Genomic DNA, 17,814 nt, shown 5'->3' with positions numbered 1-17,814 from the left:
ACACGTATGAAAGCCATGCGTTGCGATTACAGTCAGGATAAAGGGACTATAGTTTATGATTATATTAATGGGAGCAGCTAATACTGTAATTAAAAAATAAAAACAAAAGACCCAGAATGATGACCAGGACATGTAGCAAAGGGATGTTTAATGATTTCTTTGGACAATGAAACGCACATGTCCGCTGTTGATGTCATACAAATTAAAAAAAATAAAATAAAATCAACAAGAATGGGATGCATTGCCAACATTGACAAATCAATGTTACTGGGCAGGACGAGAACATTGAAGTGTAACGCGGGGACTGACCAGTAGGGGGCGAGTCACATCTGATTAGTGGCTCGATCCTTCAAATGGGCTTCGTGTCAGATTCCACGCGTACCATTGGTATTTTTGCAAACAACCTTTGCTAAGACTCAGAAGTACATTAAATAATAAAAACATATTCAAATGACACAGATGTTGGTGACCACTACTTCCTTGGCACAAAAGGAAATCCCTTGCAGCACCGTAGGTGATTATAATTACACTCACCTCGTTTGAGCTAGAAGTCATAAGATGTGTCATACTAGGGAAGGGGAAACCACAGTTATTCATGTTCTAAACACGGGTGGGAGTGAAAAGTGGTAGGAAAACAATGTCTGTGCTTTGCACCAAAATCTATGCATGCACCAACTTGTCGGTTAAAAACATTTTTATAATTTACTTGGTTCGCATTTGCGATTGTTAAAAATTTCCATTTGATTCATAGTGGTTCTTACTGCCGACTTTAAGCTTTCAACCTGAGATTCAAGTGAATAAAGATGTGAAAGGAAACATTCATCCTTCATGCCAAGAAAGCCTTCCGTGGCCAAGAGTTAAAGCACTTAAAACTGGGCATGTCCTGCACTGCATGCACTGATGAAACTCCATTTTGTTATTGCGTTTCCATTTCCTTCCCAGTGGTCTGAAAACTCCCACACACTTGTCTGGTTGAATGGGAATGACTTATCAAGTGGGTGGGTGGCTTGGTCCCCCTACGTCACATGTTGCAGCTAAAGTCATAATGATTGGGCGAACAAAATAAAGACAAGGAAAACTTGATCTGAGGTGAAAGTGCAGTGATCAAGTTGGAATGAGCTGCAAAATGCATACGTGCTATACATTCATTGCCCCAAAGCTCATTGGCTGAGCAATGCTCCCAAAAATACCACCTAAGAAACAAACCCAAGGACTGTTAAGACTTAAATGACGATAATCACAAACACAAAATGTGTAGAGTGCGTTTGTGAGAGAAGGTATGGGGGGAGTGAAGTCAAAAATCATTGCTTCGGGTGCTAATATATCCTGACAGTACATGGACTTGATCTATTTAAAAAAAACTACCTTGGTACTGAACACGCAGCTCGTTCTACCAAATAATCAGGTATACAACATTTACAAAATGAACATCTTAATAGTGTTGTTATTATATATATATATATATATATATATATATATATATATATATATATGCTACTGCCTTCCTCTGGTTCTCTGCACTCCAAACCTCATCGCATAACTTTTACACATACAGCCAAAGAGTGGCAGCCATATACAAATAGAGAACAGGAAGACTCTGTGGTCAGTGAGTACGCCTGCAAGTGTATCCTGAGTGTATGGGGATGGTAGCTCACGTCGTAAACCAGGCAGCCACAACTTGTCGGTCCACTCCCGAGAGTTGAGAGACGGTAAACTTCTGCGATACCAAGATTCTTCACCGTGTCCTTGTCTGGAAGGTACTCGCACATTTCAGACGGGCTTGATATATTTGGGGAGAATATCACGATCATAATGTCAATAATCATCCTATGAAACAGCTTGCATGGTTATTTCTCTGTCCAATGTTCGGATCCCCATGTAGAACCGATGCATCAGTTCGGTCTGGGATTGAGTCGCTGGAGTCAGTGGAGACGTGGATGACGAGTGATGGCCCGCTCAAAGGCGAGTCTGTGCCTCCGGGACATAGATTTCGATGCTGTCGGCGCTCTCCGTCGCCGAGTTCTGCCGCACAGACGCGGCGCGCTTGGCTGCCATCAAGCGTTTTCTGGCTTCCTGTCGCTGCTTGTCCACAGCGGAGTCCACGCTTCTGTCCTTGCCGGCCGACAGCCTGAGCTTCGATTGCTTCTTTGGCACGAATGATGGGAGCCGCTTGTTTTCAACCTGAGGAGACTTAGAATTAACGTCACCTTTTTTTTTTTAGGGGAGGGGTCCGATTTCGCCGACAAAATTCACCTCTGATTTCTCAGGAAGTTGCCAGTTGTTGGTTTTCAATTGGTAGAGCTCATCAAACTTCATACTGATGTCTTCTATTGAGAGCTGCAGTAGATCCCAGAACCCGGCGAGGTCCTGCGCCGTTGGCCGTGGATTGGCATTCACGTTCTGATGGGAGATACACGACTAGAATCAATGAATTTGTGGCTTTGAGCTGAGCGGTGCAGGCATGCATGCGTCCCATTTCAAGGCAGTAGAAGAAAAATGACAAGTCAGTCATGAGGTAGTTTCAGTCTCTCACCAGATTTTCATTACATAGCCCCCTGAATTGCTCAAACTTTTTTGATATGAGGAGCTGGGCACTGCCGACTGCGCTGCGGATCGTCCCCAATACTACAAACGAGAGAAAAAAATCGTTAGAACAAACAGCTTGTCATAAAAAGGCCTAAATATGGAGATGGGTAGAGTTAGCGGGCTGCATCAAGAGCAAGGAGAACGTGAATGCACACCAAATATTGTTGCAGAAAAGTAATGAAATATTTATGAGCACTTAACATTCTGTGATGGTAAAAGGATCATTTAGAAGACGTTTATTAACTCGGTCCCAGGAAGGGTGGCAAATCTCTATTCTGCTGTTTGCCACCTAATATTAGCATGGAAATGGAAATGCATCATTCAGGTCTGTGGAGAGCTGGGACGCCTGATAATCTGATGGAGGCTCTCAAGTGAGTCGGCTCTCAACTCATTCATATTTCACAAAGTGCAATAATAGATCTGCCTAATGGCCCGAGTGGTATGCTGGGAGTGTTTCTCCCACCTTTTTTTAAAGGGGGGGGGGGGGCATGAAAGTGAGCAAACAGCAGTAATCCATTCCTCAACATGTTGCTGAAATAGTGACCTTATCACATCTCCTACCTTCCTCTGACAGCTTGTTGTCTTTGGTCTCCTGCTCCATCTGTTGACACCAGCCCTCCATGCGACCCGTTTCCGCCTGCAGCAGCTTCAGGAACCAGTTCCCGTCTCGGAGGCAAGCCGGCGTGCCGCCTTGTGCCGTGTCTCCTTGGGCGTTGCAGTTTCCGCTCGCCAAGCTAGGATCTGGTGGCGGCAGTGACGAAGGATCCAAAGCCGGGTCCAGTGTCAGAGAGGGCGGGGCGGACGTTTGGGATGGAACTGAGCTTTGTTTAAAAGACGTCTGTTCTGTGGCTGTGTCCTTTGCATTGCAATTTGTGGTTTTGGGGCCGGTGCCGTTGGCTATGCTGCTTTCGGAGGGTGCGGCTTCGTGGTGCTCCTGAGGCTCAGTCTCTGTGTTTTGTCTGGAGGCCATGCTGCTGTCCCGGCTAAGGCTACACAGACACACAGAAATCAGTCTCTGACAGGCACTTTGGTTGGAGAAAAAACAAGACAATGACGCCATGCCTCTAAAACTGATTCCTCACTACCACTTTGAGGTTTCTCAGAATACCACAAAGCTGACTTGCACGATCCTCTACTACACGGAAGCGCTAACATCAAGGTCAGCGGAAAGTGTTAAAATCTGGGTCATTTCGGATTTTCTTAAACATGGCACTACAAATGCAAGTTCCACAAAAGTCAAACTATTTTTTGAAACTGAAGTGGCCGTTTATGCCAACCTCTACAGTAGCCTCTACAACCGCTACATGATGCTATGAAATAACTCAATTTTCGCAAGGAGGCTGAATGAACTATTTCATGTCTCATCAAAACGTTTTACATTCAAAAGACAATTTTGCATTGCAGCAATATCTGATCATTTTGCGTCTGCACTTACGGCCTGCCGTTCTCCACTTGAACTCCAATCGACTGGAATTTTAGAGGGGCAGTCAAAGCTAAGATTTCCTCTCTTGGAACAGGTTGAAGGCAATCCACCTAATAATTAAATACAACAACAAATTATTTTTAACACACCCTCTGGAAGTAATAGATTGGCAATCTAACTTGCAAAACTCCCAATATACAAAACGGAAGCAAGAAATCTCACCTGAATTCCAATAGAAGATAGCTTTCGCTTGGGTGCAGTGGGGAGCTGCTCCAAAGTGACGCAGAGGCTCAGGGTGTCATTTTGGGGCTGAATAAATGTTGAAGCAGTGGAAGAGGTGGTGGGTGGAAGGTCACGAGGAGCTGGAACCGGGGCCACAGAGGCTGCGGCGGGTGCAGGGGCGGCAGCAGCAGGCTCAGAAGTAGGAGCCTGCTTCCTCTTAACCAGATCGCTAGTGAGGATGCTACAGAGACTCTCAGAGGAATTGCTGTGTTCTGATTGGCTGAGGGCTTCACTGACGTGGTCTTGTTGCTCAAGGTATGTGTCTTGGGCCGACTCTGTGCTGCTCTGAAGTGTCACTGAGATGAGAGGCTTGGAGGTGGTGCGGGGTGGGACTGGAGGTGGAGCTTTCCTATTGTTGACTGCAGAGGGGGAGAAGAAAAAGATAGATAAAAATGTTTAAAATTACTTATTCCTGCTTACAGAGACCTGCCATAGGTTGAATGGCTCAACGTTTGAAATGGTTTGGGGAAAAATATACTGCAAGCTATAAGGCATTAGATTCAAGCAAAAAATAAAACCATATCTGAAATTCTACATACTGAATGAAAACCTTCACTTTGTCCTTATTGCTGGCTGCCTCTATCAAGTGCAGCAAAAGCTGCCACTATTTGTCTTGTCAATCTGCTGCGGGTTAGGTTCCACTGACGTCAGTCCTACTCTCAGGGGATCGTCCTTTGCATGCTACTCCTTCACACTTCATTAACATCTCTGCTCAAAGTTCTTTTCAAACAAGTCTCATGACCCCGAATAATGACAATTTAAAAACTTATTAGGCAGGTGAAATAGCTAGCAAGACTTTAGAATCAATAATGATGCTTGTTGAAATAACCTGTGTTCCTCTAGTCAAAACAATAGTGACTGTTGGCCCTATGATGTAATTCTCAAAGTACAAAGGGCTAAACAAAAAGCTAGCAACACACCGAGTGCACAGATTAAAATGTCAGTCAAGGTATATAACCTCAAGAAAATTGCATTCATTTGTGCACAGATTAAAATGTCACTCAAGCTATATAACCTCAAGAAAATTGCATTCATGCCATTTCCCAATCTTCAATAGATAGGCAGGTGTTTGGAACATGGGAGGAAGTCGAAAATAAAACACATGTAATTAGGTCGAGAACATGCAAACGCTACACAGGAAGGCCGTAACAGAAAAGTCAAGTCAATCCATAAAAAGGGTTAAAAATGTAATTTGGGGAGTGCAACTCAACACTATGGAATTGTAAGGGCACTGCTCGTTACCACTATCATTTCCAATGACAGTTGGAAGATTTAATTAGGGTGTTAAACAAACATCCAAGCAAGGGCACGGATTGTTAAGCATTTCCAAATGGACTCAGATCAATGTACACAAACAACCAGCTCACAATCCCATTGTGGCAGAAATTTGTAAAGCTATGGATATGAGCCAAGCATTGTATTAAAAGATGATAAAATATATAAGGTCAGCAGTCCTTTGCTAAAATACAATGGCTAGCTTCCAAGTGTAGATTAAAAGGTCAAAACATTGCTGAGTAAAGTATCTGAAAAAGAAAACCAATCATTGCTTCAGAACAACTGCAGCATAAATAGTGCACAATGAGAACATTATAAAACTGAACAAGGCCAAAAAAAAAAAAAAGTACACTTGATACTGTTTCAGAGTTTTCTTTCCCACCCCCAGTCAATTCTCATGACAAGCAAACCAACACTTACTGGTAAATCCTGTTGAACTGAAGATAACAGAATAATCTGATCATGGATATCAACTTCAGGATGTGAAAACAGGCTGCAGGCGTGCACCTGGATGACCTGGTATTATTTACATACAGTTATTAAACAGGTGTATGGCATTGTGTTATTATAAACTAGGGGTCTTTGATAGCATTTTGATACCAGTAAGAGTACTCAAATCTTGAGTCGTCACAGATACGATACCACCAGTATTTGTAGACATAAAAGTTCCCCCCAAGAAACAATGACGACTCCACAAGTATTTGCTTTGGAGTTTACTGTGAAACTAGTGATGCGGTCTCCCATTCAGTTGAAAGGTGACCTCATCAATGAGAGAGAGGAAGTGTGTGTAATAGTTCTGGATGACTCACTGTCTCACCATGGTGATAACTCAGACAAACTGGGATCAACCCAGCCAATACAAGAAACACACCTTAATTGTGTATGAAGCTTAAAACATTAATACCAAAAGCTGCACTTCCCAAAACAGGTTAAACAATCTTCATCAAGCTAACAGTTTGCTATTATTAAGTTTTGAGTGCACATCTCTCTCGGGCGGTCAGGCAAGTTTGTTTTTTTAAAGAGCACTTATGAATTGAAATTGCACTAACTTTCAGTGTACACAAAGTAGGGAGCTGGACATTATTAATTCAGTATGTAACGTTAATAACCACGAAACTGCGATTTAAACTACTCCGTTCAATTCATCGGTTCGCAAGATGAATCTGGCTATCTGGGGTATGATTTATTTTATCCCCACGGCAAACGCCAAAGTTTACTGAATGAAAGAATGAAATTCTTAATAACGTACAATATCTGAAAGCTCGGGTTAAATCTTGTCGTCGCATTTGGAGACCGAGCCAAATTATGATAGTGGTCACGATGGATTGCAAATATTAGGCAAAAATATTACGATCGTGACGATTTCAACAGTTTTTTACCTTCTATTGACGCCTGATTGTCCCGTTAGCTTGCGCTGTGCTAGCTAGCTCGCCCCCGTCACGGTGTGCTGTTGCCACGCAGCCTGCAGGGCATTTAACTTGGAGTAGCGTAACCGGGGTTAGGGTTCTATGTCGGTTGCTAAACGCACCCAGAAAAGTGTCAGCGTTCGCCACGTTCACGCCACGCTGACAAGGGCGGCCCATTACTGCCAGCATCCTCGTTCCTTTCTTCACCCACGAAAGCTAAGCTACGTCAACCCCACAATACAATTTGGGTTAACCCAGGATAGCGTGTTTCAGGGAACGCGAGGGTTTCGTCTACTACAATGCACATCTCGAGTGAGGAGAATACAATGAAATGACCTACGGTTTCATCGGCGGGTCGAAAAGCATGACTCTATGTCCATTCTTGAAACAGAGACGAGGAGAAGCAGATGGTGAAACGAGCGCTGCCATTAGATACACGGCGACAATGTGAAAGAGGATTTTGGAGTTCACGCCCTACGACGAAGATTGGCATACACGTCTCGTCTGGATTTATTTCCTGAACAGCGATTGGACGGTTTCATCAACGACGTCACCGATGTCCACAGCCATTGGTTCATATGTCATCGTAGCGCGCTCTCAACCATCGGTGAGCTGTCGCGGGAATGGAACCGATATTTGACGTGCGGTCAATATCGAGCCGTCAGATTTAGATTTTTTGTTGTTGCTTATGTATTATTTTGCCTTTTCGGCACACGATTCGACACAAAGAAATAATGATCATTCCTGTAACCTCTCAGAACCTCTCACAAAAACACAAGTCTCCTGGTAACACAAAGTATACAGTAGCAACATGTTGCGGGCTTCTGCAAGCCAAAGGGGAAGCGATGCCACGGTTACAAAAATAAAGGACATTCTGCTGATTATTTTAGGCAAAACCCTTACATTCTTTATGACTGCGGAGGCTATCTGAAAAGGTTTTTTTCCTGCCATCTTGAGTGAGATCGTGCAAACAATTCCACATTGATGTTTTATTTATATTATCTATATAAGTACACTGAATTTTCGTTGAAGAAGTCAAAATGATTTAGTAAATTCACACACTGACTCAAAACAGGCAAAGCACTCACGTACATGGATGACAAATATAGTGTGTCAGGTCAACAAGTAAGTAATTTCATACTGGCCTTGGCTTGTGAAATGTGATGATGCTTCACATCCCATTCAGATTTATGTCAATGGCCTTGTTGCCTTTTCAACAACCACAAAACAGAGTCCTCCACAACATAATTAGGAAGACATAATTGAAACCTGCCTTGAAATCAAACAAGACAGTCACTGTTTTAAAAGAGCAAAAGGGATCTTAACCCATGAACGCAATCGTCAAAACGCCAAAGTCCTTCCAGATGAGCTGGGACACCTAAAAAGTATGTTATTGTAATCCATTGCGACATTATGCACAGTTTGAGTATTAACTTAAATAGAATTTAGTTTCTAAAAATGTAAATGATTAAGTGAAAACTGTACTGGATATAACAGTTAAATAAAAATTGTACTTCAAGCACATGATTTTATTGGATTCATTACAATGGTATAATATAAATAATCAATATACAATTTTCAGTATTGCATATTTCATAATGTGGTGATTGAATGATTTCCTCTCTTTCTCTGTTGTATCAATTTTGATCAATGTTATCAATGGGTTGAAAAATACTCACTGGTGTTTGAGTTGTAGCTTTTGGCGGTGGGCGGTGGTGAGTCGGAGTCCACAGAGGCCGTATCTTCATCCTGGGAGCAACCAGCCTGGATGGCCCTCAGATAGCTGTGACTTCTTGACCTGAAGCAGCTAGGTGCAGGAAGGTCCAAGGCGTCTACTGCCTGTGATTCCCCCTCGCAGTGCGGAACGGAGTGCCCAAAGCCACGCCCGCATACCTGAAAGATCGTGTGCAGATTCACACGCTATGGACAGAAGGTGGACAAACTAAGAAACAGACTAGTTACACCTTTAAATGCATTCTGCTTGGGTTTCAAGTATGTATTGATGAAAGCGAGCATTTTGCTTTTTAATGTCATTCAGTATCAGCACTGATTGTACACTGTTGTTGGGAGGGAAGAAAATATTTTTGTTACTAAAAATAATAGTGGGATGGATTAAACTGGAGGCGGTGAGTCATGAGATGATGTATTATTCTGTCTCTATAGAGACATCATGGAGATTAATAATTAAAAACAAACAATCCTCCTCACTATCATGATCTCACAACAATGTATTATATTGAAAATGAGTTTTTTTTTATTCTTATGTATAATGTGTGCCTTAAATGGCTTAATGAAGGTTGTGAAACACTGGTGTAAAGTTCCGTCAGACATTCATACCTGAGCGGAGGGTCCTCTGGCCAAAGTAGCGGGATAATAGCTGAAATCTTTATGTCCCGGTGATGTCTCGAGTGGGCTCACCAGGCAGTCTAAGTTGTCCAGGCTCCGATTTGTGGACAGCTCTTTTAGAGAGGGCAGAGAGCTGTGAAAGAGAGTGCAGTGCGCCAGTCAGCTTCAGAGAGGGCATCCAAAGTGCAGTGCAGAAAAGTCTTTAATATCCAGGAGAAACTTAAAATCCTACTCCAAAGTTCCCCTGGGTATTTTTAGATTAAAAACTGAGATGTGTGAAGAGTGACTCTTGGGTTTAAAATAGCAGCACAGAGGAAACATTCATTTATGAGAAAATATGCTTTCATAATTTGAATTGTCACAACTATTTATGGCACGTTTCCTCTGTTCTGGGCAGCAAAACTGGCACCAGGGAAGTTTGCTCCAAGCAGTGGCGGGACTTAAGGGGCTGCCATGGTCACTTGGCATGATATAGAGAGAAAAAAAAAAAGGAGGGAAGTCTTGTGGAAAAAATACATTGCAGAGTGAAGGTTCAAGAAGGCAGAGGCAAAAAAAGGCTGGGGGGGAATGTTTGACCAAAAATGATGCTGGATAGTGGGGTGGGGAGGGCAAGTGAGGTGGGCTTGACTCATTGGTCATACAACCTGCCCATGGATGGCACTGACCTCAGATGCTGCATAGAGCATGCACTCTGTAGTGGAGCCCAAAGAAAATCCTCCCGCATGAGAGCGTAGCAACGAGGCCTGTCGGTGTGGATGAAGGGGTAAATCACATGGCAAATAATCGCCTATCCTCGTTTTATTTCATCACAATATGAATAGTTAAACCAGGATCAGACGTCCAGGGGGCCCTACGCAAAAATATGTCAAGCCCCCCACGCTACGCTGCTGCAAGCAATACAGCGCTACTAGTTTACACAAGTTACAACACGTGACAGAATGATGATGTCACGGGAGGCCTAACGCTAACTGCATATAGGGGGCGCCGGTACTGACCATGATGCTGCTATACGGCCACAATTTTCATTTTTGGCTAAGTGTTCCCCCCTGCTGTCTAGTTTTGGAAACGTGAGGAATGCCACGCTAACGAGTTCTTTTCTGCTGGACTGTAAGAGAGGGGTACGAAAAAATAAAGCGTAACTATAAATATGGCTCTTGTACTGTGAGATCGACTCACTTGCGTGCAGGTGGAGGAGGCTGTTGTTCACTGAAGGACTGCTGAGTGGCCTTCAGATAGCTCTGGCGACGAGCTGCAGATTTGGGTGAAGGTTTGGGGCTACCCTCTGAGTCATCGCTGTCCTCCATGTCTCCCATTGCTTTTACGTAGCTGCCACTGCGCATCCTCCGACACGGGATTTCTGTTCCTTTTGCCCGGCCGGGTCCTAAAGTGCAAGACCAGTCCCCAAGAGGAACCTGAATTTAAGAAACACATTTTTAGTTGTCAATGTAATCCCGATAATGGCACTCATTGTTCGGTTGAATAAAGATTTTGAATTTGTTTTGTGAAATATGATTATGGAGGCTGTGAAATGAAAGACTTGCAACCAAAATAAGCATGTAAAACAAAAACAGCGCATTGACGAGTATGGTTTTCAAACTCAAATTTACCAAGAATAATGATGAAGATGAATACTCACTGGTACTCCTACCTGAAGGAACTGGTTAGCCAAATCTTGGTGACACGACTTTGTTTTTAAAAGTGTCCTGTTCACTGTAGCGGAGCCTTTCTGCAACACTTGCCGGGCCTGATTGAGGGTGAGATTAGACCAGGATCCCCTCTTCACCGATGTATCATCTTTGCTTCGAGCTCGTTCCTCCTCTTCCTTTGATCCAACTTGTGATACCGGACAGCCCAGGAGCTTGAGGTCACTGCTGCTTTTCGACGACTTGAGAGAATGTGCAGAAATGGTGTTGTAGCCATGTGGGATATGTCTCGGGTGGGCCTGGCTGTCCGATACTGCTCGACCGAGTGTCATCATGCACAAGGGGTTTCGGTACCCGACAGCAATAGTGCCAGCTTTGCTCGTATCACTGTCAAGAGCGTTGTCGGAGCTCCACAGGCCTAATGCATTTGGCCTTGATTTCTGCTTTGATCCTTCAGTCTTAGCCCTATCTTTACTCTTGCTCCTGTGGGTCGCTCTACCACCGTCCTCGCTGGCTCCGGTGATTGCGTTTCCTTTAACCGAAGAGTTTTCCAGGGATTGAGATTTGGCAAAGAGCTTCTGCACAGAATGCATCAGGTGGCGTATCCGTCCTGGACTCTCACTACGTTGTTTGGACATGCGTCCTCTGTGAAACTGCAAAGTGCTGAATCCGTCCCGCTGCAGTGGCAGATGCCTTTCGAGTTGATCCAAGATGTTGGATGGTAATCGATTCATTTTGGCCGCCGCAGCAGAGGAGATGGTGGCCGAGCCGCTCGTGATCATGGGAGCACCGGTGAGACCCAAGCCGAGGCCCATACCCATCGATAAAGAAGTGGAGAGCGTACCTGCCCGGCTGCCCTGCCCGCCTCCAGCACAGCCCTGGGGAAAGTCCGACTGCTCTGTCTGCGGGATGAAGCTCAGACGAGGGAAGGTGCCACTATTGGACATCTGGTTGAAAGGCAGCAGGCACTCTGAAGCCAAGGTGGTCGGGCTAGTTGGAGGATACTGGTGGAGGTGAGGATCTAGGGTGCCATAGTGGTTTATGGTTGGGCTCAACATAAAAGAGCAGTGAGGGTCAGAGGTCAAAGGGCAGAGAGGTTTCTGCGGGCACCCTGCCGGCTCACACGAGTCAGAGAGATGTCGACTGCGGTTGGCTCCTAACCCTTTCATGATGGCTGCTGGGTTGTCTTCAGCGCATGTCGCCAGTCAGTGCAGCAGAGCTGCAGTGCTCATCCTGCAAACAAAACAATACACGTAAATACCACCAGAGGGCGTTTGAGTGGACAGGACAGGAGTGACATATCCACTATATTTAATGCATACACACATTTAGAAAGACCCAGGAAGGGATGGAGAAGGGGATTCTAAGATGGAGGGCAGGTTAAGCATTAAAACACTGTGACAACAATTAGATTAGGATAAGATTTTCTGTCATGAGCCCTTTTCCGATCATCACATCTACTATAATACTGTATCATGCTAAAAAAAACACACCAAACCAGAAGGTTAGAGACCACAAGCACAGAAAATCAGAGGGCAAAGAAAACGAGAGGCCAATTGCGGTGCCATGTCCTCTCAAGGACCTTCATATTTTTAAAGCCTAGCGAGAGTCACATTTTACGTTATCTTATAAAGCTCCCTAATTCACCCAGCACATCTAGGCTGCATTTGATTCCCTCTAACAGATGCTGTCTGTATCATAGTGGAGTGAGTCACTGATCAGTCAATGGCGAGAGCCCTGTTGCCACCGCCGGCATGAAATCTTGCCCGGGAGCTAAATGTGAGGCGCACACATTTTCCCGACACTGTTGCTTTTGCCACCTCTCACAACTCTTTGACCTCGCATACAATTGCCCTTGCTCGGGAGCAGCCACTTATCTGAGTCAGTGTTCCTGGATAGATACAGCAGTGTGCTGACAAACGCACCAGTGTTTTACAACATGGTCACATGCTGTATCTCATCCCCCCCGTGTCCTGCAGGCGCCACCGCTGACACACTGACACACACCCACCTCCACACTGACACGACGCAGACATTTCTAACCTTACGCCCACCAACCTACTGCACTGATGAACCCCCGTCAACATCACAGAGCCAAGATGAAATAATGTTCAATGTCGGTGGCATTTTCTCACAGGTTCAAAAGATTTTTTGCAAGATGGACGTCAGCAGGCTTCTGTGTGACGACATGGCGAGTGGAATGGATTGGTTTTTTTTGGTAACTGCCCCTTGTAAAACATGTATGCACGCGTGCACACAAAAGGAAGCAATAGTTGATGGTTGGAGTTTACTCAGTCACTCTTGCTTGTTCACCGAATTCACTTGTCGATGCGCATGCAACTCATTGAAGCTCAAATGAAAGAAATCTTCAAAACATGCTGATAAAGGTTCACTATGTTCCCTTTGGGAGATGGGTTGGAATGTGGAGGAAAATTCCTGAAAAAATAGGAAAATACCCAAAAGTCAATTATCTGGCCTGACACTTGGGAGGTCCAAGCATGTTTTATAGGAGGCACTGCCCCTACGGCCCCCCCTAGCTCTACCACTGCTGTCTTTGCAGATGAAGAGTGATGAATGACTAAAATGATTGATACCATTGACTGTGATAAGAGCTACTACTAATATTACAGAAATATCACAATATGTCACGTGTAGGCTAAACATGAGAATTAATTTCTGAATATAACTCTCTATTTCAAGGAGCACGTCTGTAAATTATTATAATTGGTCTACACATCACGCTGATACATACACTTATTTGAACAGATGCAAAGTGGACCGTTACATTTATTTTTATTTGGCATCCAGCACAATACTGTGGCTAACCAATTTGTATATTAATATAAAATGATTTCTAATAATTTATAGAGGACAAGTGGTCGGACTAGTTATTGATAACATAATACATTCTGGACCCCGACACCTGAATTTGCATTAAGATTTAAAATGAGCAATTTTATGTAATTATACAATAAATCCTGATCATTTTAATAAGAAACAGATGGTAATTTGTGGCAAATGGAATATTATGTAGGCCTTTTTCTTTTTATTCCTTTTAGCTCTAAAGCAAGAAAAAGACAAATGACAAAGACAAAGAAAAAAATAAATCCCAATGAGATTTATTTTTCCACAGAGGTTTACCATGTAACAAATGCGCTTTGACACAACAATGATCCTCACAGGGTCGGTGAAATTACTGCTACTTTGTCACATTCACCATCATTGGCCCACTGGGAAGTACATAAGGCCAAGCAGACTCTTGGTGACATATAGCTTCAGTTGGCGTCATGCAACGCCTGATAACAAGCAGAATCACAACTATCGGACTGCCAATTGCCAAAGCAGCCGTGTAATATATGTCTCTTGTAGTCATGTGCCCCCACCCCCCAACCCTCACCTCTAGTAATGAGCAGAGGAGGGGAAATTTAAGTATCGATTTGGGTCTTGCTCCTTGTACAAAGGGTGAATTATACAGCTGCTGTGTATTGAATTGGCTTCTCTATGTCTGAGACAGAGCCGACACGACATCCTTTTTCCTTATTTCATATCCGTCTGGTTTTCCAACATTTTTTATTTGTCTTTATTTTTATCTTATGACATCAGATCATTTGTGTCATCTTTTTTTTTTTTTGCACCTTATTCGACAGCCTGTGAATAGATGGCTGCTTCCCACCGATCGTGTAAGTACATGGTCCACATCTATGGTAACTGACACTTGAGATGAGCCATGCGTTTCCCCGCTGTGCTTTGAGAACCTTCTAGTAGCTTGTTAGTGATGTCATCTGTGCTTCCTGCTGATCAAATCAAGTGTTGTTCGTTGCAGCCTTTCCAAACCACAGACAATTTTAATGCCCAATCTGTGGCTTGTTCACTTAACATGTGACCATGCTGCCTTTTCAATTGTTGGTCGGTGGGCTTTAGATTTTAAGTATATTTAATGTATAGTGTCACAATACATTCTTTCGAGGTGCAGTCTACATGTTTCATGAAACATTCAAATTTAAAGTGAAAAAGCCACAGATTTGCTTTCATTATTGTTATAATCTGACCTATTCTTTTTTTTATACCATAATTATTTGGTAGAACTTTGTAAAGATGTCAACGAATGCTTAAAAGAGTTATCTGTAATTGAAGTCCATAAATAGTCTTCATATTAATTCATGATTTATTTGCCTTTATTTCAAGGTGATCTTAACCTATAAAACCAAAACTTGTACATATAATAAATCAGACATTTTGAACTAGAGATTAGATGAATTATACATTTGAAGAGGACTTTGAAAAAATAACCGCAATACAAATGACAATACGATATGCCTGGGGGAAAAAAAATGCAAAGAGAAGTTTGTGACTAAGCTGCACAGCTCAATACCCGTAAATTCAAACATGGTTAATTTTGCCAAAAGGTATATAAATAGCACTGGGCTGCTTTTTCCTGCAGTGGGAATTAAACTGCCGAATGTTGGTCAGTCACATTGATCAAGGAGACCCCTACTGTTAAAAGGTTGGAAGAAAAAAAAAACATCCCAGAAGAAGCGGGTACCTTACGACTAATTCCTCTCACTGATGAGCTAATCAGTCCAAAAAGAGGACGACCGTTCGGATGTCATGATATGATAATGTTGCTCCGAATGCCAAAAATGCTGAACTATTCCAAGGTAAGTGCATTTGGCAGTTATTGGATGTTCATCAGTGCTTTGGCCATTAAAGCAATCCCAGTGCACACTTCTCTTTTCACCTCTTGCACGCACTGAAGTGTAATTAGAGAGAGAGCTTGTGCTTTTCCCTCAGGACATTTGCCAATCTGACTTCACTGCTTCTGCTTTCTTTCTACATGCTTCTGCTCGCTTTTGTGTTTTTGCATTGGCTGGCCACACGGGTCTGAATACAAGACATGGAGGTCTCGATATCAGGCCAAGCACACAGCAACGGTCGATTAAGTAACCATGCACATCTATGTTTTTGTGCCCCCAGAAAGCATAGAGCAGAAAATGCACGTGTGCCTGTTGTGATCTGTGATTAAATGACGTGCTGGTGCCGGGTGAAAGGAGACATAACGTAGCCAATAAGCCACATGCATTTCCCTGTGCAGTCATGTGTGCTTGTGTCATGCATGCTAAACATGTAGAACCTGCTGCGAACACTCTTAAAACACACTCGCCGTACATTTGCCTCCACACTGGGCCCCCGGGGAGTTATTGCATGCCATCGGTTATAGCTGGCAGGGTGAATCTCCGCCAGTGCTCGTTTAAAAGCCTGTCAAAGCTTTAATGGTCTTGGGGGGCTTGGTCTTAAATAGGAAATGCTTCGGTCTATTCTAGAAAGAGGCAGGGGAGACAATGGTGTTCCATAGTGAGCAGCACAATTTGCTTTTTTTTTTTTTTTTGCATCCAAACTGTTGGGGCTAAAGCTTTGCAAACTGGATTAAATTGGATCAGTTTTATGTTGAGCTGTTGGGGTTTATCCTTCTCTATGCATGCTGTGCCCCCTATTTCAACCGGCCCTAAATTGTCTGATGACATGCACGTTATATTAACACACAGCAAAATCACCGTTAGCATTGTTTGTACATTTTTATGGCTTGCATTTTCTCTGGCGACAAATTATCATGCTGAAAACGTTCTCCGAACTCAACATTACAACCGCAACTAATGACGCCACATCTAGAACAAAACGCTCTAATTTAATTGAGCGACATCAAAGGCATCCACTTCTATTAGCATAATCTCAACATTTTTGGCTCCATCGTATTCCAATCTGGGGTCTCATATTAAACGGATTTCTTGGAGATTGTCACACACAAATCCCATGGGAGAGATCGAGCTAGCTGTCTCCAGCTGCTTAAATTGGCTCCAGCACCGAAGACAAGAAGAACTTAATATTCAGCTTTGCTCTCGCTATAGCATGAGTGGGATTAGAGCATCATCAGCAGGCTGCAGGATTTAAGACTGGGTGTGTACGCAGTACGGCCACCATGACTAGTACCTCTGCAGGAGCCACAAGCTGTGTTCAAAATGACCTCCTTTCCACTATATAGTGGTCAACAGTATATATGTTTATATACCTACGGGATATGTTGATAACACCCCCAGAAGTCTTGAAAAAGATTTTAAAAAAATTACGAAAAAGAGAGTTTGACTCCTTCCTCAAAAACAATTGAACATTTTAAAGAATATATATGTTAGAATAAATCTGCAAGTAGGTAAATCCACTTCCATAAAAACAATAAACGTAAAAAAGAAATGCTCATTGAATAATGATTCAGCTGTTTGAATCTTGGCTGTCTTGTTTTGCTGTTTTGCTCTTATTGGTGACCACAAGCAAGACCAGCACGAAAGCACAACAAAATCATTTTGGTCCATGCAGAGTGGTCTAATTATGGAGACTGAAAGCTGGCACAGTGAGGGATGGACATAATGGGATCAGAGAGAAAGCTATGGGATCACGTTTATAAAGCAGTATACTGTCAGGTATTAAAAAGGATAGGATGTGATATTCTGGATGAGCCTGTGTGCTATTTGATTGGGGGTGACGGTTGATGCCAAAATCATGTTGACATTATTCCAATATTTATGAAAACATTTAGATGGATTAGAGAATTTACTAAATCAATTGCAAATTCGGAAATGAAGATTAAGGGAATGTCTAATGGGTCATAGTGGGGGTTTGTTTTCATGAGAGATTCATCAGGCGCGAGAAATTAGCAATTCCCCTTGATGTGTCCGTTTACCTATTATGACAGTGATGTAACCTATGTGTCCAATTTTTCATTATTTATTAGACTACATTTTCTTTATGGTAGTCTGTGTGAGTGTGCAATGTATCAAGAAACAGACATGATGAAGATGCTTAT

The 17,814-nt window shown here is 43.1% G+C and overlaps 1 protein-coding gene across 1 annotated transcript in view; it reads right to left on the bottom strand.

The window, feature by feature from the left end:
• Positions 1–131: 131 nt before the first annotated feature.
• Positions 132–17,814, bottom strand: part of dlgap4a (discs, large (Drosophila) homolog-associated protein 4a) — a 41,300-nt gene continuing 23,617 nt past the window's right edge. The window contains exons 2-12 of the mRNA XM_037276967.1: positions 10,955–12,194; positions 10,495–10,730; positions 9,984–10,061; positions 9,310–9,451; positions 8,652–8,892; positions 4,232–4,650; positions 4,022–4,119; positions 3,148–3,575; positions 2,534–2,625; positions 2,254–2,400; positions 132–2,181 (exon numbers count right to left, since the gene is read on the bottom strand). Coding sequence (XP_037132862.1) covers positions 1,957–2,181; positions 2,254–2,400; positions 2,534–2,625; positions 3,148–3,575; positions 4,022–4,119; positions 4,232–4,650; positions 8,652–8,892; positions 9,310–9,451; positions 9,984–10,061; positions 10,495–10,730; positions 10,955–12,130 — 3,282 coding nt within the window. The 5' untranslated portion in view covers positions 12,131–12,194 and the 3' untranslated portion in view covers positions 132–1,956. The remainder of the gene's footprint in view (positions 2,182–2,253; positions 2,401–2,533; positions 2,626–3,147; positions 3,576–4,021; positions 4,120–4,231; positions 4,651–8,651; positions 8,893–9,309; positions 9,452–9,983; positions 10,062–10,494; positions 10,731–10,954; positions 12,195–17,814) is intronic.

Source organism: Syngnathus acus, chromosome 2 (genome assembly GCF_901709675.1).
Source record: "Syngnathus acus chromosome 2, fSynAcu1.2, whole genome shotgun sequence".
Classification (NCBI taxonomy): domain Eukaryota; kingdom Metazoa; phylum Chordata; class Actinopteri; order Syngnathiformes; family Syngnathidae; genus Syngnathus; species Syngnathus acus.
Note: the sequence above shows the minus strand (reverse complement) of the source record. Positions and strands in the feature narration are given on the sequence as shown.